General features: G+C 34.3%; 1 protein-coding gene across 1 annotated transcript in view; it reads right to left on the reverse strand.

The window, feature by feature from the left end:
* Positions 1 to 22,590, reverse strand: part of CTNNA3 (catenin alpha 3) — a 1,597,197-nt gene that overhangs the window by 123,778 nt on the left and 1,450,829 nt on the right. The window contains exon 15 of the mRNA XM_032609210.1: positions 6,575 to 6,756. Within this exon, the coding sequence (XP_032465101.1) occupies positions 6,575 to 6,756 (182 nt within the window). The remainder of the gene's footprint in view (positions 1 to 6,574; positions 6,757 to 22,590) is intronic.

Below are 22,590 nucleotides of genomic sequence, written 5' to 3' on the forward strand. Positions count from 1 at the left end.
TTAGCAAGTAAAATCTATTAGGCATATACTTCCTTAAATTCCCTCCGTTTATTCATACATTTCCTTCCTCTTTTAGAAACAGATGTTTCCTCCGCTTTCCCATGATTCCTAGAAAAAGTATTCCTATATGTCTCTGTTAAATGATAGATATTTTTGTTGTTGCTGTTTGTACTTATAGTAGTATTATACTTACACTTTTTAAAACTACTAAGCTTGTTACATTTACACATTAGAAATACTGATATACCTAGCATGTTTCATAAAATGATTGAATTTTTATATTCATGCCACATTTTCTTCTCTATATTTTTCTCATTTTCTAACTTCTAGCCCTCCACATTAATTTAATCTATTAATATGAAAATTTTATTTTAGAGATCCCTTGTAAATATTAAAAGGCACTATATGCATTCTTTATGTAGCAAAGTATAGTATTAATACTTCCAAATTTTCCCTGAATATAAAAATAGACCATTTAACTCTGATCTCACTTATATGTTCCCTGTGTAATGTTGCTACTTCACACAGTCCTTCTGTGTTGTCGTCATTGTTCCGCCAAAGCTTATTTGAAAAGACCAGCATGGTTTCTGATTTATTTGCTCACCATTGCTTCTTGCATCTTAATTCTTCTCTAAAGGTAGCCTTTTCTGGCTATGTAATTTGAAATTCATCACTTTAATAGGTCATAGACTTGAAGTCACTATTTCTTAAGGACCTTTATTTGACCTAGACTCCAAGGAAAATAATTTTGATGTTCCCTCAGGCTGTTGCATAGAAATATTTCTAGTTTCCTTTTTAGAGGCACAGCTCTAGGCTTTTCCAAGGACCTCATCTCTAGCTCCCCGACTATGTGTCTCTTATTAATGCCATGTGGGCATTAAAATTAAAATCTTTGTATTCAACATTTAGGATCTATATATGGGTTAAAGAATAAACACAACGAGTTGGTGTCAAGAGCTTAAATTTATGTTACTCCACTGTTTTTTGTTTGTTTGGGTATCTGCTTATTCCTGGCTCCTTCTGAGTTCAAGTTGTTCTTCTTTCTTTTTAGTTAATTAATTGAAATTGTTAAATGTCTTAATTCATTCAACACATTATTGTATACTATACATATATATGCATATGAATATGCTATAGTATGTGCAACTACATATATGTATACATATATGCATTCTATTTAGGCTGTTATAAGTTCTGGGTATAAAAAAAAATAAGTCAAATTTCATATTTTCACACCACTTATGCTCCATTAGGGATATGGAGGAAGAGCGTGTGTAAACAAATGAACTAGGTAATCCAAGAAGTGCTAACTGTAAAGTAGAAAGTAACAGGATGTTGTAACATAGAGGGACAGGCTGGGGGGAGTCTTTATGCCATCTGGCCAGGAAAGGCTTCTATGACGGACATTCTAGCTAAGATTAGAAGATACACCATGTAAACTCATGCAGGTTAATCCTTATATCTGTTTTTGTTTATTTCTTTCTTTCCCTATTTCTCAGTGTTTATGCTCTACCCTTTTGTCTCATTTTTGGCTACAGCTATTGAATAAAAGTTGAATAACTTTTACAGTTTCATTCTATCCCTCCCCATTTCTCCTGTCCCTTCAACCTAGCATATATTCAAGTTATTCAGAAATCTCTAAATCTTGTCTTGATGATTTGCCTCCTTTAAGTTACTACTTTGAGTATCTTTGTTTTATCACCTGCTCTTTTCTCATCTACTTTGTAAAGAATTAATAAGGCTTTTTAATCTCTCACCTAAAATTTAGTGAAGCTACTCAAACAAAAGTAACCATAAATTGAGAATTGCCAAAACTATACTATCTTTTCAATCTTTACACTAATTAGGATCTCTTCAAGTAAAACACTTAATTGATAACTCACTGAAACTTCCTTAACTCTGGTCCAAGAATCGTTCTTTGCATATTACACAATTTCTTATTGAGTGCTCTGTCTTTATGGGATCCTATCTCCTCTGACCACTTCTTAAAAGCTTTTTTTTCTCATGGCTTTGTCCTTGATTGTTTTTCCTTCTAACTTTAGATTCTGCCTATATATATATACTCTTTATACAATATGGTGAGAAAGATTAAGAGAACTCTCATTGACACATTTATCAAACTGAGGTTAAAACATAGTTCTTAGTTCAGGTTTCTTTCCATGATGTGTTGTTTCCCATATAAATGTATGGGTACTTCATGTATGTCTAAACTCTAATTCAACTTTCTACTGGAAATATGTTTCCTTCATGTGTGTTTCCTATCTAGGTTAATTATATCAGTGTCATAAACATTTTATTAATCTTCACTTTCAGAATAAACCAATAGAATAAGCATGGGTGATTTAGTTATTTAGAAGAATGTAAATGTTACATTAACTATCAATATAAAAGAGGTATACTAGAAAGAAGTTGGGTTACAAATGAGATGTAGCAGAGGAAGCAGTAACAGGCAAAAAGAAAGAGTAAGAGTGGGTATTTCTTCAACATACAGAGTGAGAAGTTGAGATATAACTAATATACATATAGCGAGAAACACTTTATGGATAACATAATATTATCAAGGTCTATAAATATAAGTAATAAAATATATAAATTCATGAAACCAAGGAAAAGATAGAAGAAGAGATGAACAGTCATATAAATGACCTACATTCTCATTTGCAGGAAAAGTCAATAAACCATATCTCAGAAAGTGTATTGTTTAGAGATATAGAGATAATCACATGGAATGAAATCATAAGGTTAAAAGTACATGCCTCCCCTTTGTGGAGGTAAGGATGTTTCTCATAAATTTTTATTATTCAATTGGTTTCACTTTGCTATTTCTCTCTCCATATACATATAATATGTAGAATATAGTATTGCTATATATAATATATTGGTATATTTTACATATGAGGAAAACGTACGTGCATGTGTGTGTGTGTGTTTAGTGTTGTCTGGGTCAAATTTCCTAGGAATATGGTAACGCCTTTCTACATGTAAATTTAAGTTTAGTATTATGTATGGAAAACTTTCTTGGTTTATACTTTTAAATATTAGCTGTTTTATTATTTCTTTTTTTTCTAAGTATCTAACATATGTCTATCAGATCTCCTTTGCCTCTTCTCCATTTCAAGCTATTTTTCTCTGAGCCTTTTCTTATTTTTTTTTTAAATCTTTATCTCACAGTCATTCTCTTGGTTAATCCCCTGCTTGTCCTCCCCTTATGGAATTTTTATCTGAATCTATTTTCCTTTGGACACTTTATAATTTTTTTTTAGATATTTTTGTCCTTTAATTTTTTTCCCTAAGTTTTATTAACTCATTGCATTCCTCATTTCATTTTTTCATTTTTTTAAAAATTTATCTTCTTAGTTTTTGATCTTCTGAGTCCAGGTTTTAAAAACATGTATCTTCAACTCTTATTTTTTGAAATTCACTGTAGTTTGGAGTGTTGTGTTATAGTTTTATTGTTGTTTTGTATTTGTTTTCTAGATGGAAGGTTTTCATCAGCTGAATTGTTTTGATTCTCACTTTTTTCAGCTTTATTGAGGCATAACTGACAAAATTGTAATATATTTTTAGTGTACAATGTGATGATTTGATATATATATATATATATATGTGTATATATATATATATATATATATATATATATATACAATGTGAAATGATTACCACAATCAAGTTAATTAACACATCCGTTACCTTACATAATTACCTTTTTTGCATGAGAACTCTTAAGATCTACTCTCAGCAAATTTCAAGTATTAATAGCTGTGGTCAATATGCTATATATTAGATCCTCAGAACTTACTCATCTTATAACTGAAAGTTTCTAATCTTTGATCAGCATTTCTCTACTTCTCCCACCCTCCAGTCCCCACCATTCTATTCTCTGTTTGACTTTTTTTTTTTTTTAAAAGATTCCACATATAAGTGATACCATCCAGTATTGGTCTTTCTCTGTCTAGCTTATTTCACTTAGCCTAAGGCTCTCCAGGGTCATCCATGTGTCACAAATGAGTAGGGTTTCCTTTATTATTTAAATTTATCATATACACAAATTTACTTTTTATATATGACATTTTCTCTATCTACTCATTCACTGATGGACACTAAGACTGTTTCCATATCTTGACTATTGTGAGTAATGCTGCAGTGAACCTGGAAATACCAATTAACTCCTAAAGATAATTATTTCATTTCCTTTGCATATGTACCCAGAAACACGTTCGTTTTCTGTATCTCATTACATAGCTTTGCATGTCATCGGTCTGAATCTCTTTGATTTTAGACAGGGCTCCTGGACCAAGAATACTCTCTTTAATCATTACTGTGAAGTATACTTTCTTTAATGGATAACATTTTTGGTGGTGGTGGGGAAGGGGAGGGGTTGGCATATATTGTGATTCTCTTTCATTTCTCTAGGTTCCTTCTTCCTATCTATGTCCTTTTCGATCACTGACATACCTTCAGTGTCACTTGTCCTATTTTCCTTTTTTTTCTCAAAAGTGACATTTCCCAAATCCAGACCCACTCAATTTTAAGCTCAATCTCTATAGTTAATGTTGTAAAATGACAAGTCCCAGACCTGTGGTTCAGTATTTTAGCACTTAGCATCAGGTGTTCTCATTTTGGTCCAATTTTCTTTCGTGCTTTATCTATTGCTTTATCTATCACATTCCTCCCATTTCTACTAGGTGTTTTAATTTTCTCAATGCCTGCTTTCCAGATCCATAGGTTTATGTCGATGACAGAGTACCAGCAGTAGCTCTGTTGGAATTTGGTGTTTATTTCTCTACTTAAAGGTAGTACTTTGAAACTCACACTATTTTCTGTATCTTAATAATGTTGAAAGCTGACATCACTTTTTATTTGTGCTTCTTTTTAGTCTTAACTTTTGGGGAAGTTTGCATGAAACGATTGAAGTTTAGTCAACCTCCACTCTCCTAGGACTAACTTGAAGCAAAATTATAAATTATTGAAAATACCTATATACTTATCATAGAAAATTAACAAATTATAGAAAAGTAAAAGTAATTAACTTACCCACCACTAAACTACCAAAACATAGTCAGTATTTAATACCACTGTAGTATAGTTTCTAATACACAGGCACATTCACGTCTATGTTTTATATATATATAAAATATACGTATGGAGTAGAGGGGGAGAAGTTTCTCAGAATCTTTGTAGAGACTGAGCAATAGGTTAAAACTGAATTCTGTGTATGAAAGGAAATGGTAAGACATTTAGAAGTCATGGTAGGGGGTTAGAAAAAAATGGCAAGAACCAAGAGGGGCAAACATAAACTGGTATCTAACAGGCATTCTTTATGAAATTGTATATATAATATACAGATATAGATAGATATAGATATTAAAAGTCTGTGAAAGTTTTTAGTTTATATATAGCGCCAAATTACCACAAGGCTTATATCAATATATGTTTTCATTACCATACCTTCTCTGTAAAGGGCTATTTTAAAAGTTTTGGCCAGTTTTACAGAATTAAACGGTACGTTATTTAAAATATTTTAGGTTAAAATATTTTCACATACTTACAGCTCATACCTTTTATGGGGAGAAATTGGTGAGCTATCTGCTCATATTTTTTGCCCATTCTTCTAGTAGGACAGTTAAAAAATTTTTAATGTCTGTAAGTATTCTTTATATACAAATGACATCCAATTTTTGTTATTTTTTGTTATAGATGTTTACCCAATTATCCATTTATATTTAAGTGTGGTTTAGGACATTCTATTGACATTTTGAAATTTTAATGCCACTCAATTTAATGATCCTTTTTTATGAGTTCTTTGTCTATAATGCTTAGAAAGCTTTCCTCAATCTTAATTTTAATGAAATATTCATGTATATTTTTTCCATTTATTATTATTTTAAAATTACATTTATTTCATTACTCCATCTAAAAGTTATTTTTGTGCTTAATGTATAGGGATATAAATAAATAGTTTTGTAATTATACTAGGTCTGCTTCAGAGTATTCTTCTGTTCTGTGGCTTTTATAATTACATCAAGACTAAATTATTTTAATTGTTGTAGTTTTGTACATTTTAGTAACTGGTATTGCTCTTTGGCTAGCTCTGTAAAATAATATTTTGAAGCTATAAGAAACATGTTTATTACTTCTAGAATATACAATGTATGATTCCTTTGTGTATATCATTAAGTCACTGTAATTTCAAATACATCTAGTTGATATCTCAGTATGTAGCTATGAAAATCAATCATTCAGATAGCTCCAATAGAGATCATAACTTGATTTACCACTTTCTTTGTAATAAAAAAAAGAAAAAAAAGCTAATACGATACACAGAGAAGGTTCCTGATAGTGAGGACATAAATTGGTTTCTAAAATTATTCCTCAGCAGTTTATGAGAAACTCTGCCACATTTATTTACCAAAACCTCTAGAAGAACCTACGTACAACTTTCTAATTCTTTATTATTTGCTTTTCCCATACCACTTAATTTTTAGCACCTGACACTCAGAGAAACTTAAGGTTTCACTAATGTGACAAATGTTTCTAACATTATAAATTTACACATCATTTCCCACATAATTACCTTGTGAAGTCTGTCATCTCCATCATGATCATACACATCTTCTTGGCAAGAACAATGATATCGTTGCTCGTATCGTCCCATATCTCAATCTCAGCATCCAGCTTACTCTTTACTTTCTTGAAATCAGCAACTTGCTCAGCTATCTTTTCCTTTTCTGCCTCAGGCAATTGAGTCATCTTAGCCTAAAACAGGGGATAATTAGATTTATAATCATTCCACTAGGTCAAAATACATTTTAGGAAAAAAGTGATCATTATAGGATGTTCATAAAACTTGTTCATTTAAGAATAGAGACATATCATTGTTTTTTTAAAGTCATATAATAAAACTTTCCAGGTTTAATTTTTCATATAAATATCTATTGAATATAACTGTTTGCTCTAGAACTACAATGTTAAATTTAATACAAAAGTATGATTTAATATCTGACATATTTAAATCTACTCCTTAATATAAGCGTATGACTTCTCACATTTCTAACGTATTAAAATTTTAACTTAATTCAAACTTAATGTAACTCCTCACATGTTAGAAAAGCATATACCTTATTTAATTTTATTAATAGTATGCTTCAAAAGGTAGAAGTATAACAAACTATAGCTTGAAATGAGACTGTTTATCGATGTATGTATATACATTGATAGATCCTTATGTAAACGATGAATACACATTGGTAAACAGTACAGTATACATTTATAAATTGTATGTATACAGACAAGCACATATATAAAATCCTAAGGATTAATGTGTATATGGTGCATATAAACATATTCAAGTGTGTATGTGTGTTACAAACTATCTGGGGAAGAATAAAAATGTTATGGGCAGGGTTTATTAAGTCAGCCCTCCCTAATTAGCATCCTGAGTTTCGAGGTGCTATTTTCCTATACACAGTAAACTTAATGCACTGGCATAGTACTATTCTTTGTATATGTCATATTTTGAACAGTATGCAAACTTGCTTCTTGCACTTGCAATTTAAAATGTGGGATGGTAGAAAACTATCTATACCCCTAAACTACCATATTCACAACCACAGCACCTGGGACCTATGACTTTTTGTCAGATAAAAAAGAACTTTGGGGCTTCCCTGGTGGCGCAGTGGTTGCGAGTCCGCCTGCAGGGGACACGGGTTCGTGCCCTGGTCCGGGAAGATCCCACATGCCGCGGAGCAGATGGGCCCGTGAGCCATGGCCGCTGAGCCTGCGCGTCCGGAGCCTGTGCTCCTCAACGGGAGAGGCCACAACAGTAAGAGGTCCACGTACCGCAAAAAAAAAAAAAGAACTTTGAAATAAAACTGATTCGATAATAATAATCAAGGCCATAAAATTTCATGAGATTGTCTGTTCAATCATCTTGTCAAAAAAGAAGTCCGGGGTTTCCCTGATGGTGCAGTGGTTGGGAGTCCGCCTGCCAATGCAGGGGATGCGGGTTCGTGCCCCGGTCCGGGAGGATCCCACATGCCGCGGGGCGGCTGGGCCCGTGAGCCATGGCCGCTGGGCCTGCGCGTCCGGAGCCTGTGCTCCTCAACGGGAGAGGCCACAACAGTGAGAGGCCCGCGTACCGCAAAAAACAAACAAACAACAAAAAAGTCCGTACATAATCCAATAGTAGAAGAAGTAAATAGGTTTGAGAAGGAACATTTAAAAAGGATAAATCATATAAGTGGAATTTACTTACTTGATTATTCACAGGGAACATGTGATACCTACAATGCCTATATATTAATATTTCCAGATGCTGATTTCTAGTTCACCTATAAATGGGGAAATTGGAAGAAATCACCTCACAAAGCTTTACAAAAACGTGGTTACTAGGTTCAGAATACTAAAAACACACTTTATTGAGGCAATAGTGTACAATAGCAATAAAATTAACTATATGAAATGAAGGAATTATAAGAATGGTCAATGGAAAATCCGACCAAAATATAAAAAACAAAGAAGCAATATAAAATATGTGTCATTTATTATCTACCATAAGCCTAATTCGGGGTCTAAAATAACTTGACATTTGTAAAATCTCAGGATTAGTTATCCATGCTTCAGTTCTAACCTATTAAAGAAACTAAACGATGAAGCTTTCTGAAGTCTTCTTTAAGCTCCTTAGCATAAGGCTTGATACATATTGAGTTCACAATAAATGACAGTTATTCCATACTGAATAAAAAATAAAAATATATTCACATATCTTGCACTTAAAATTTGCTTTCTTTTCATTATATATTTTATTTTATTTTAAGAACTAAACTAAGCTATGAGACTAAGTTTTTTTGTTTTTTGGGGTTTTTTTTGCGGTATGCGGGCCTCTCACTGTTGTGGCCTCTCCCGCTGCGGAGCACAGGCTCGGGACGCGCAGGCTCAGCAGCCATGGCTCACTGGCCTAGCCGCTCCGCAGCATGTGGGATCCTCCCGGACCGGGGCACGAACCCATGTCCCCTGCATCGGCAGGCGGACTCTCAACCACTGCGCCACCAGGGAAGCCCTAAGTTTTTAATTGATGAGTGTACAGATGACTCTTCCTTAGGAGCTGAAAATAGTTTGTAGTTCCTTTTCTCAGGAAATGTGGCCTATGTAACACATTAAAGGAAGAGCAGCTTTTACTGCTGCTGGTATGTGGCAAAGCATGTAAATAAAGACACAACTCTCTTATGTCTGAAATCAATAGTATACAAGCCATTAAGAAAGCTGTAAGCTACTAATGCACTAAACTAGCTCAAAAATAGAAATGAATTTTCTCCTTCTTAACTACTGGTCATTATCATTCTCTCCATTTTCACAAAAATGTATTTAAACTTCCAAATGATAACAGCTATAGACCAATTTACTTGGGGTCTCTTTTTACAGCCTTTATCTCAGAGATAATAAATGCATGACTCTGGATCTAAGAAATAATTTTGACGTGTATACTGGCATACAGTAGAAAATTTTTCACTATCCTCATGCTAAAATTCAAACCATTTAAGAGGTGATCTGGTTAAGTGTATTCCAAGTTCTGTTCCTTGGAATGCCATTGATTCACAATATGACCTTGAGGAAGTCACTTAACTCTCCTGTCTACATTTCCCCAGACACAAAATGACAATAACTGCAACTGCTATCCACCTACCATGCAGGAAACAGAGTCGATTATTGGACAGTATTGACTGACCCTGTCCTGGACAAGAATCTCATGGGTTGCAATCAGTTTCCTTAATAACATCTCAACTCACATGGTGAATTACAATTGGCAGATATTTACTTTTGACAAGATAAGGGCCAAAAGTTGGGCAATAGTTTACAAAACTAAAAGTTCTGGAGAATTCTGACTCTTTTTTTTACAAGAGGAACAAGAGGGACAAAAAAGCATTAAATTACTGACTGACACCTTTACTGAAGATTTTTAGTGCTTCTGTGAATGATTTATCATATGCCATCAATCAATTGCAATCACTATGAAAATGTCAAAACAGAACTTCAGAGAATACTTGATATTTAGGAATTCTGGGTGAATGTTCCTTGTTGGATTATTTCTTGCTAGATAAGCAAAGAAACTGAGGTACAAAGCTCAAGACAAATCACGTAAGTGGACTCTCTGATATTTATTGCCAGCTGGCTAAGTGGCTCTGCTGCTGCTCACATATGTAGAACACAACTCTGATATAAACAGCTAATAAAGGCTTTTGGAATCCCTGCCATCCAAATGAAATTACATTGTATGTTAACTGATTCGAAAATCTGTTCCGAAAGACAATGAAAGTAACATTTTTATATATGTCAAACACTCTTCTAGGTGCCTTAACATATATTTAAAATTTAATCTTCATAAGAGCCCTCTGAGGTAAGAACATTATTATGCTAAGATTACGAAGCTGAGTCTCTAAAAGGTAAGTGATTTACTCAAGACTGTAGTGTTAGTAAATGGTAGAACCAGGATGAAAACCCAGAAACTCAGACTCAAATTTTTGTTCTATCACCATGCCTGCAAACAAGAGGAATACTGCCCACCGTAGGCCAAAATATCTACATTCTCCTCGCTGATATTTCTCTATCACCTTCTACTTTTGAATGTAATTGTTCTCCAAAATATAGCCACATATCTTTTACAATATGTTTTCTTACTTGCAAACTAGAAAAAAATGATATTCACATCATGGGTTATTTTAGATATCAAAAGAATGAATGTATATGAATATACTTTTTAAAATTTGTAAGTGCTATAAAATGCTAACTGTTACTCATACTAAGAGATTCGGTTCTTCACTCTATACAGTTAGTGATCCTCAGAATTCTACTTCTCAGGTTATTCTCCTCTCTTCAACAAAAGTTGTGTGTTCCCATTAGCCTATTAGGCATTTTCAAGTATACATATATCATTTATAATTTTAGCTCTAAAACAGAGGTAAGCAGAATTTTTCTGAAAGGGCAAGATAGTACATAGTATACATTTTGCAGGCCGTACCATACCAATCTATTGCATTACTTAACTCCACTGCTGCTGTAATGTGAGAGCAGTCACAGAACCTGTGCTAACAAATGAGCATGGCTGTTTTCCCACACAACTTTATATGGACACTGAAATTTCAACTGCCTATAATTTTCACACATCACAAATACTATTCTGATTACATCTATTCTAATTTTTTTCAACCATTTAAAAATGTAAAAATAAAGCAAACCCCAAAACAACAACAACAAAAACCCCATAAAAAACCCAAAACAAAACAAAACAAAAACATTCCCAGCTCATGGGCTGTACAAAACAGTCAATGGGCCAGATTTGACCAGCTGGCTATAGTTTGCCAATGCTTGCTAAATCCTTTATCTTTATGTTCATTTCTGTCAGTAGTACTGCCATCCAGTCTTGAAATCTCATTTAAAAAATAAAAATTCTCCCCTTTTATCTATCCTGTTCTGATAGGCACAACATTTGTCAATTTTATCACTAACACTTTTACCACATCCATCTCTTTCTTTGTCTTCCTATTACTATTATACAAGTTTGGGTCTTAATTTTCTCTTTCATTTTCAATCCTTTTGTCTTGCCACCATTTGATTCAATCTTTCTGACTGACAGAATTGTGCAGTTCTTCAGCTAAAAAACACCTTTCATGTCTCCTTATTGAATAAAGACTATAAATTCCTCAAGTATCACCATTAAATTGAATTAAAGTAGAAAATTCACATAGAAAAATGCCCAAATCTTAAATGTACAGTTGAACAACTTTCACAAACTGAGGGAATCAATCCACGTACCTAGCACCCAATTAAGAAAAAAACAGCATCACCCCCAAAAGTCACTATCTCCCAAGAGCAACCAAATAACTACCTGTATATCTAGAACTATAGATTTTCCTGTTTCTGAACCTTATAAAAATGGAATAATAATATATATACTCTTGTACCTGGCTTTTTATGTCCAACATTTGTATATTTGAAATACATCTATATGATTGCATGGAGTTATAGTCTGTTTATTCTCATTGCTCTATACAGAGTATTCCACTGTGTAAATATATACCATTCATTTATCTGTTTTTCTATTAATGGCCTTTTGGGAAGCATATTTTTGCCTATTATGAATAGTAAATATTCTTATATTTTTCTTTTGGTGCACTTATGGGTGCGTTCTTCTTCAGTCTACATCTAGGAGTGAAATTACTATGACACAGGCATCACCATGACCTTTGCCCCTACCAGCTTTTCTTTTTATTTATTTATTTATTTATTGGCTGCATTGGGTCTTCGTTGCTGTGCGTGGGCTTTCTCTAGTTGCGGTGAGTGGGGGCTACTCTTCATCGAGGTGCGCGGGCTTCTCATTGCGATGCCTTACCTTTGGTGCAGAGCACCAGCTCTAGGCACGCGGACTCAGTAAGTGTGGCTCACGGGCTCTAGAGCACAGGCTCAGTAGTTGTGGTGCACGGGATTAGTTGCTCCGCGGCATGTGGGATCTTCTGGGACCAGGGCTCAAACCCATAACCCCTGCATGGCAGGCAGATTCTTAACCACTGTGCCACCAGGGAAGTCCCCCTACCAGCTTTTCAATATCATTTCATCTTCCTTTCAATGTCATTTCATCTTCCACTGTACCCTCAAGCTAAACCAAGCTATTTGCTGTTGCAGTTAAATACCTTAAGATATTGTCCATTAATTATTTTGTTCATCTTCTTTCCTTTCCCCATCTCTGTTGGTCCAAACTTAATCATATTTCCAAGCCCAATTCATACAGTATATCCCCCTTTCTTCTCCAGAAAAAAGGAGATATATTATGTAATTATATATTATATTATATAATATATAATTATTCTTTTAAAGGTTTCAGAACATGTTATCAGTTTTTCCCTCAGGATGTTTATACTGTTCTCTATTGTAGCCTAATTATTTGTAAATGTGACTATCTTACCTCACTATAGGAAAGGTCTTTGAAAACAGAATCATCTTTCAGAGTAATAGTGGTGAATCTGTCTATCTTATTTGCTTTTTTGTGGGTCTTTTTGGTCTTCTGCCCCAGACTATAAGATTCCTGAATGTAGGAACATATACATGATAAATGTTTGTTTGCAGTTGTTAACAGAAACTGTCAAGACATAAAGAAGAATAGGCCTGTGGGATCAAAATTTTATAGCACTGATCTTGCATTTTGTCACTTACATTTACACATTTTCTAAGCTTCTACCTGTACAAGGTAGAAATTAATTTCTCTTATTTTTCCTGTCCACTTTCTTAAAATTTTTTAAAATTTAATTTTTATTTTATATTGGAGGATAGTTGATTTACAATGTTGTGTTAGTTTCAGGTGTACAGCTAAGTGATTCAGTTATACATATACATAAATCCATTCTTTTTCAGATTCTTTTCCCATGTAGGTTATTACAGAATATTGAGCAGAGTTCCCTGTGCTATACAGTAGGTCCCTGTTGTTATCAACTTTATATATAGTACTGGGTATATGTTAATGCCCAAATCCTAATTTCCTGTCCAGGATTTTGTTATTCCTCTAAGACTATATTAATAGCACAACTGATCTTCTCATTTTTTATCTACGTTTTAATTTCATTGCTCATCACTACTACTTAAAATGTTGATATACCTATATTAGTTCTTTACTTAAACACTTTAAATGATTTTTATTAACACTTAAAAAAGATAAAAAGGGGGCTTCCCTGGTGGCACAGTGGTTGAGAGTCCGCCTGCTGATGCAGGGGACATGGGTTCGTGCCCCGGTCCGAGAAGATCCCACATGCCGCAGAGCGGCTGGGCCCATGAGCCATGGCCGCTGAGCCTGCGCGTCCGGAGCCTGTGCTCCACAACGGGAGACGCCACAGCAGTGAGAGGCCTGCGTACCGCAAAAAAAAAAAAAAAAAAAAAAAAAAGATAAAATGAAAAAAGTGATAATAGAAAAAAATGCAAAAATTTGTTGTCATACAGACCTCCATTCAAACTCCAGCTCTGCCAAGTACTAGCTTTGTAGATAGTAATGCAACCATCCTAGACCCGAGTTTCATCACGTTAAATGATGACAATCTTATTAGAGATTTTCTGACAATTAGAGTTATGTCTGTAAATAGTGATACCTAGAATACACTAGGGACTTAGTAAATGGTGCTTACGATTAATGTATATAAATATGATAGGCTTGCCTCCAAGACTTTCTACAACAGCGTGGGAAAGGACAGTTAAAAATATTCACTTAGCTACCTCACAGAGTTTAGGTAGAGATCAAGTAGTATATTTTGAGTGAATATATTCCATAAGCAATAAACTATATGGTAATAGAAGCTCACTATAATTCTCTTATTTTCAGAAGCTCTAGAATCCAAATTGCTTATTTTACAGATAAGGAAACTGAGTTCCAGGGAAGAGAAATGTCTTGAAAAATATTACCCAGCTGGTTAATGGCAGATTTGGTACATAAATCCACCTGTTGCCATTATTAATAGTTCTCTCTTCCCATAAAAATGTTCTGCTTTACTTAGCTATAACTTTTTTTTGCTACAACTTTTACATGAAAATTGAATTCTTAAGTAAATCATATGACTCTGTTACATTCCCTATCCATAAACCTGGATGGAACACAGAAATAGTATTTTATTAATAAGTAAGCCACAATTACTAGTTTTTATAAATATTAGGGAATTCCTAATCAATTAGTATTACTCATGTGGGTGGGTAGCTAGAACTCAACATTCAAAATGAAATGTTTTATAAACTTTTAAAATGTATGCCTGGTGTATGCATATTGGTTAAATATTACTAAAAGGGGAATTCTTGTTCTTACCTTCAGAGTACACCTAATTTAATAATAGCATTTATAATTTTTAAAATAAGCCCAGAGGCATTTCGGAATGGATATATTTTTAATATATCAAAAACATAAGCAGTAGAACGTTTCACTGGAGTTTAGAAAATCTAAAGTACTGCCGGCAGAAATTCAACTTAATTAAAATTGAGAGAACAAATTCATAAAAAAAGATTTTTGGACTGATTTTTTAAGCATACTAAATTGTGATTTCAAACATTCATGAGAATTCATTAGAGAAAGTTTTCCATAATATTTTAAAATGATATTTAGGGATTAAAATTGGACTCTGCTTTAAGGAATAATATACATTTCTACATTTTTATATGTAGTCCTTTAAATCAAATTTATAAATGTATTAGCTTTAAAAAGCTTTCAGCTTCCCCACCTGTCAAAACTAGCACTCTTAAAACCTTGTGGGGTACACTCACAGATTCCTATCAGCTATAAAACTATCTCATTTTATTATAAAACCTTATAGGCTTCAGGGGCTGGGTTGAAACACAGTATTAAATCATTAGGCTTACTTGATTGATTGCCTATTTTCTTTTTTTTTCCTCATACCAAATAAACCTGCAACCCTCTTTTTAATTTTTAAAATTTTTGGAATTTTATTTATTTTTTTATACAGCAGGTTCTTATTAGTTATCCATTTTATACATATTAGTGTATACATGTCAATCCCAATATCCCAATTCATCACACACACATACCCCGCCCCACCACCACCCCTTTTTTTTTCCCCCCTTGGAGTCCATACGTTTGTTCTCTGCATCTGTGTCTCAATTTGTGCCCTGCAAACCGGTTCATCTGTACCATTTTTCTAGGTTCCACATATATGCGTTAATATACGATATTTGTTTTTCTCTTTCTGACTTACTTCACTCTGTATGACAGTCTCTAGATCCATCCACGTCTAAAAAATTATCCAGTTTTGTTCTTTTTTATGGCTGAGTAATATTCCATTGTATATATGTACCACATCTTCTTTACCTATCCATCTGTTGATGGACATTTAGGTTGCTTCCAACCTGGCTGTTATAAATAGTGCTGCAATGAACACTGGGGTGCATGTGTCTTTTTGAATTATGGTTTTCTCTGGGCATATGTCCAGTAGAGGGATTGCTGGGTCATATGGTAATTCGGTTTTTAGTTCTTTAAGGAACCTCCGTACTGTCCTCCATAGTGGCTGTATCAATTTACATTGCCACCAGCAGTGCAAGAGGGTTCCCTTTTCTCCACATCCTCTCCACCATTTGTTGCTTGTAGATTTTCTGATGATGCCCATTCTAACCGGTGTGAGGTGATACCTCATTGTAGTTTTGATTTGCATTTCTCTAATAATTAGTGATGTTGAGCAGCTTTTCATGTGCTTCTTGGCCATCTGTCTGTCTTCTTTGGAGAAATGTCTATTTAGGTCTTCTGCCCATTTTTGGATTAGGTTGTTTGTTTTTTTAATATTGAGCTGCATGAGCTGTTTATATATTTTGGAGATTAATCCTTTGTCCACTGATTCATTTACAAATATTTTCTCCCATTCTGAGGGTTGTCTTTTCGTCTTGTTTGTAGTTTCCTTTGCTGTGCATAAACTTTTAAATTTCATTAGGTCCCATTTGTTTATTTTTGTTTTTATTTCCATTACTCTAGGAGGTGGATAAAAAAAGTTCTTGCTGTGATTTATATCAATGAGTGTTCTTCCTATGTTTTCCTCTAAGAGTTTTATAGTATCCGGTCTTACATTTATGTCTCTAATCCATTTTGAGTTTATTTTTGTGTATGGTGTTAGGGAATGTTTTAATTTCATGCTTTTTACATGTAACTGTCCAGTTTTCCCAGCCCCACTTATTGAAGAGACTGTCTTTTCTCCATTGTATATCCTTGCCTCCTTTGTCATAGATTGGTTGATCATAGGTGCATGGGTTTATCTCTGGGCTTGCCTTACTTGATTGATTGCCTATTTTCTAATGGTAATAATAATAATGGTAATTAACATTTGTTCATGCTTCCCATGTCAGTCACTTTGCTAAGCACTTTTGAAAAATTATACCATTTAAATAATAATATTATAGGGTTGATATTGTTAATATCTACCTTTTACAGTCATGGAAATGAGGTCTCTAGGGGGCATATACATGTCTCCTATAAACGAAGAAGACCTCCTCCAATTTTTTTTCCTTTTACATAATACCTCATTGTTTATGGTTTCATTTACAACATAGTTTTTAGCACTAGGGTTAAATGTTAGTTTTGAAAAAAATTAGTCATATATTATTTGTAAACCAACTTGTGTCCTGGGTCTAGGAGAAAATAAAGCTGTAAAAGGCATTTGGAAGACAAATGGAGAAATCTGAATATAGACTATTAGGAAATATTAAGAAGTGATTGTTAATTTTCTTCCATGTGATAACAATATTGTGGTTATATAAGAGCATACCCATTATTTTAGGAGACACTGGCTGAAATATTTAGGCATAAAATGCTATGGTGTTGCAAATCATTCTGAAGTGGTTCAGAAATAAAAAGCAACTATGACTCTGGAAGTATGTTAAAATTACTATATCTAGATCATGGAAATATGCATGCACATTGTATGAGGGTTAAATTTTTCTATACATTTTAATTGAAAAAATAAATAAATAAAATGTAAATAAAATGAAATAAAGTTAAAACTTTTAAAGAATTATTTGAAAAAATTTTTAAAGCTTGGAAAACAGATAATATTTTCTATTTTCTTATTTTGTCATGGTATCAGGGATTTTATAGGCCATATAATCTATTCTCTTAACCCAAAATAACCATTCCGTCTGTCATATCCCTGAAGATGCTTCAGCATCTCCTTGGACATACCTGAAGGCTCAGTTCTGAGTTCTCTGGTGCTAAGAGATAAGTAAATTTTACCAGTAAAAACCAAAACTGAATGAGAGTCATGACCTGCAAAAGTAATCCTCACATAGATTAGTGTGGCTGAAAACCCATAAGAAACAAGTTCACTCAGAATCTTGGTGTATATCATATGTTTGAAATTTAAATAAATGTGGCTATAGCATCAACCTTTCTCTAAAAGGAAAGGTTGCTAACTCAGAGTTGGTGATCTACATGGAGGCTCAAAAAAAGTGGTGCTGGTGGGAGGAGGTACCAAAAATCTGACATGAGAATCCCAATCATTTTGACAGATGTGACCCTACCATGGCCATATAGTTTTTGCACTACGTGTTTTAGCTATAGGGTTAACACTAAGCCTTTAACATCTTTCCTCTGGTTCCTTTCTCACCAAAACAGGTAGGTTATTATAAGTTGTCGTCCAAAGTAGCCTTTCTCAATTGGAAAGGCATACTTTAACAAGCTTATTTGAGTATTCTTATCTAAATGGTTCCATATATATTTTTTAATCTAAACATTGCAAGGATTTAGATTAATTTAAATTCAATTGAATCATGTTTTCTTTAGATCTTTGTTCCAGGTTTTTGTAATACTTTTTGTCTTGGGTGTTGCCAAGACGGAAAAAATAGAAATACTCATGTTTTGAAATTACACAGCTACACATGAAAAAGGAACAATTCAGGTCTTCCCTGGTGGCGCAGTGGTTGAGAACCTGCCTGTGAATGCAGGGGACACGTATTTGAGCCCTGGTCTGGGAGGATCCCACATGCCGCGGAGCCACTAGGCCCGTGAGCCACAACTACTGAGCCTGCGCATCTGGAGCCTGTGCTCCGCAACAAGAGAGGTCACGACAGTGAGAGGCCAGCGCGCCGCGATGAAGGGTGGCCCCCGCTTGCCACAACTAGAGAAAGCCCTCGCACAGAGACGAAGACCCAACACAGCCAAAAATAAAAATAAATAAATTGAAAGAAGGCTCAACATTTAAAAAAAAAAAAAGGAACAATTCAATAAGTAAATATTATAAAGGCTGTGAGAAACTCAATCATGTTTTAGAAGCCCATTCATTTTAATCACAAGTCTGCCTTTAGGATGTGACTCAGAGCCTAGCATATTTTACTTTGCACACAATTTAAATAAATTTAGTTGCCTGAATTCCATGCCCACTTTACAGTAAACTGGAAGTAGAGAGGAAGAGTGCTAGTCTGATCCCAAGGAAGGAAAATAAAATCTATCAAAGAAGAGGCAGAAAGCTCAGATAACTGGGGTCTTTCAGCTTATGAATAAACTTTCCTGCTCATATCAGGACACCGCCATCCTATCACTGTATTACAGCATAGTACAGTTATGTTTGGTCATAATATTGACAATGAGTCATCTACCACATCATCACCCAGCATTTACTGATTTTCTACTGCATGGGAGTTATATAGCACCATTCCTGCTCTCAAGGAACTTAAAATCTCTGTGCCCAGAAAATATCAAACTATATTTGGAATATTTTAGTTGGTAAGTTAAATTGCATGGAATACAATTTGAAGACAAATTCAAGTAGATATTATTTTTGAAGTTAAAAATGTATCTTCGTCCAAAACAATTTGTTCTATAACAGTTCCAGGAAAGCAAGCGTTTTACTAAATATAGTTTTCGTATATCTTTGATGGTGTAATATTTAATGTTTGTTTATAATTAATTAAAACATTTTTCAAACATAAAATCCTGACACAGTATATGAATAATGTACCACTAAAATAGGTATACCCACTAAAATAGGTATAATTTGAGAAAAAATTCTACATCTCTACTGTTACAATAGTTCCTTCTTTTTTTTAAGTTTTTTTTTTTTTATGTGGACCATTTTTAAGTTTTTATTGAATTTGTTACAATATTGCTTCTGTTTTATGCTTTGGTTTTTTGGCTGCAAGTCATGTGGGATCTTAGCTCCCCAACCAGGGATCGAACCCTCTGCACTGGAAGGTGAAGTCTTAACCACTGGACCAGCATGGAAATCCCAATTCCTTCTTAATTATACTTTTGTAATGAATATAATTTTATAAAATTATACATGTATTAAATGTATAACTGAATATAATTAACAGATTTCTTCCCAATAGTTTATGGAAATCTGAACACTTTATCTTTCTAACAACATTTTTCTTCATAGAATAACAATCTAAGGAATGTAGTATAGAATTGCAAATAATTGTCCGTATATTATGCTTATATATGTCTATATTATTATGATTTCATATAGTGCCATGTTTATGATCTATATAAATATGCTGAGAATGCCTGCCATCATATATACATGGTAAATTTAAAAAATCTCATTAGATTAATGTCAGTTGAATATAGGATATGTAATCCCCAAAGAAAAGTGAACAGTTATAATTTGTAACCTATTTAACACTTGCTAGGTATTTAAAAAAGAAAAACATATATCAATTTAGAAAATTCACAAATATTGTTTTGTGACTACATTACTGGGTAACTGTCCATTTTTTCTATTCTGACCCACAGTTAGCTGAAGTTTCCATATTTAAAAGGAAATTGTCAAACTCCTTATCATACATTCTTTGAAAATTCAAAATTCCCTCTCTAAGAGCACTATAAATTACTGAGGACTTACATCCCCATTGACCAACTTTCTACTCTGCATTTCTGCCCTTACTGATCTATTCCTTTCACTTGAGACTAACCTTCCATGACTATTCCCTTCTCACTATGTTATAGTGGCCCAACATTTTAAAACTCTTTAAAAATCATCCATATACATAATTTGTGTAATGAAAAAATTGTGAAATTGTTTATGGGTAATATGGGAATTTCACAAAGTGGGAATGAAAATATCTTAAAATTATAATCTATCTTGTTTTTATCTGAATATTTAGAAAACTGGAGAAAACACTGTTTCCACATTAAAAAGAACAAGTCAGAAAATCTAAAAGTTCATGACCATTTTATTAACCTATCAGAGATGTCAATGAAAAATTACACTGGCTAAATTAAACAAGCAAGGAAAAATTTATTCAAGAGTATTGCATAGGGGAGAGAGACTGAACTCAACTCTGCTGAAACAAAAGTTGGGAGAGTTCTTAAGCACTGAGGTGGGCTAGCAGAAAAGCATTAGAGGACATTAAAGGGGAGTTGGTCAATGTGGTTAGACCATCTATGTATGGTAATGATGCTTATGAAAGTTTGGCTCCTACTATCCAGCAGAGGCTGGTAGATAAGAGACACTATCTTTCTTGATTATTACACTTCAAAGGGCTAGCTCCCAGGTCCTTGTGAAAAATATTCCTGAATTGTAAACCTGGCAAGATGCTGGGAGAATATTTGCATATCAAAGGGACAGAGAGGGGCTTCCCTGGTGGCGCAGTGGTTGAGAGTCCGCCGACTCAGGGGACACGGGTGCGTGTCCCGGTCCGGGAAGATCCCACATGCCGCGCAGCGGCTGGGCCCGTGAGCCATGGCTGCTGAGCCTGCGCTCCGCAACAGGAGAGGCCACAGCAGTGAGAGGCCCGCGTACCAAAAAAAAAAAAAAAAAAAAAAAAGGGACAGAGAAAGAATTTATAAGTTTTCTAAAGTAAATGCTCTAAAAAAAAAAGTAAAGTCAGTGACCTATACTTAGGAAGAAACCTGTCTAAACCTTAGTCAATCTGGAATGAACAATAAGGTCTTCTTGTTTAGAGGTCACAAGGCAACCAACTAACCTGAAGTCTAGGGGGAGTCAGGTGCCTGCTGGAAGAAGTCTTAGCAAACACTTGCTTGTCTTGGGCAGGTACCATTGGACATTGGTAAGATTAATTTAGTTAAAAGAGTTGACAAACTGGTTGAGCTTGGATCATCTTATGATACCAAAAGGTAAGCAATTCCTCAAAAAATATCAGAGAGGACACATTAAAAAGAAACAGGAGCCAAGGGGCTTCCCTGGTGGCGCAGTGGTTAAGAATCTGCCTGCCAATGCAGGGGACACGGCTTCGAGCCCTGGTCTGGGAAGATCCCACATGCCGCGGAGCAACTAAGCCTGTGAGCCACAACTACTGAGCCTGCACGTCTGGAGCCTGTGCTCCGCAACAAGAGAGGCTGCGACAGTGAGAGGTCCATGCACCGCAATGAAGAGTGGTCCCCACTCGCCGCAAATGGAGAAAGCCCTCGCACAGAAACGAAGACCCAACACAGCCAAAAATAAATAAATAAATAAAAAGAAACAGGAATCAAACTCTAAAAGCTTCCAGTAGCAAAGGTGGGACAACTGGTCAACAAACTAGGGTTAAATCCACAGAATACAATAAATATGCAGGAACTAACTGTGACAGAAATAAACTGAATAAATAATGTGAGAGAAGGGGTAGCGCTTCCTATTAGTTCTAATTAATAAATTCAGAAGAAATAGGGATATAAAAAATGACTTAGGCAAACATCACTGTAATATCTGTGGTTAGATTAAGTGATGAACATTAAAATTAGTAGATAAACACTTGAGAATAAGATTTGGATAGCCTTAAATCATTTTCTCCAAGATATTTATTAATTACAAAGAAAAAATGATCATAAATTTACAGTAGAGAGAGCTAACAACCAACACTTTAGCCAAGTGATAAAGGCCAACATCAGAAGAAATTTAACATATTGACATCTTGTACCTCCTGATTTGATGGACAGAGAACATAATATAATCATGAGAAAAATATCAGACAAATCCAAATTAAGGGACAGTCTGTAAAATACCTGATCTGTATCAAGTATCAAGGTCATAAAAGACAAAGAAAGGTAAGGAATTGGCATAGTTTATAGGAGACTAGGAGATTTGACAACCAAATACAATCTTGGCTTTAATCTTAGAACAAAAAAAGAATGTT

Source organism: Phocoena sinus, chromosome 16 (genome assembly GCF_008692025.1).
Source record: "Phocoena sinus isolate mPhoSin1 chromosome 16, mPhoSin1.pri, whole genome shotgun sequence".
In the NCBI taxonomy this organism is placed as follows: domain Eukaryota; kingdom Metazoa; phylum Chordata; class Mammalia; order Artiodactyla; family Phocoenidae; genus Phocoena; species Phocoena sinus.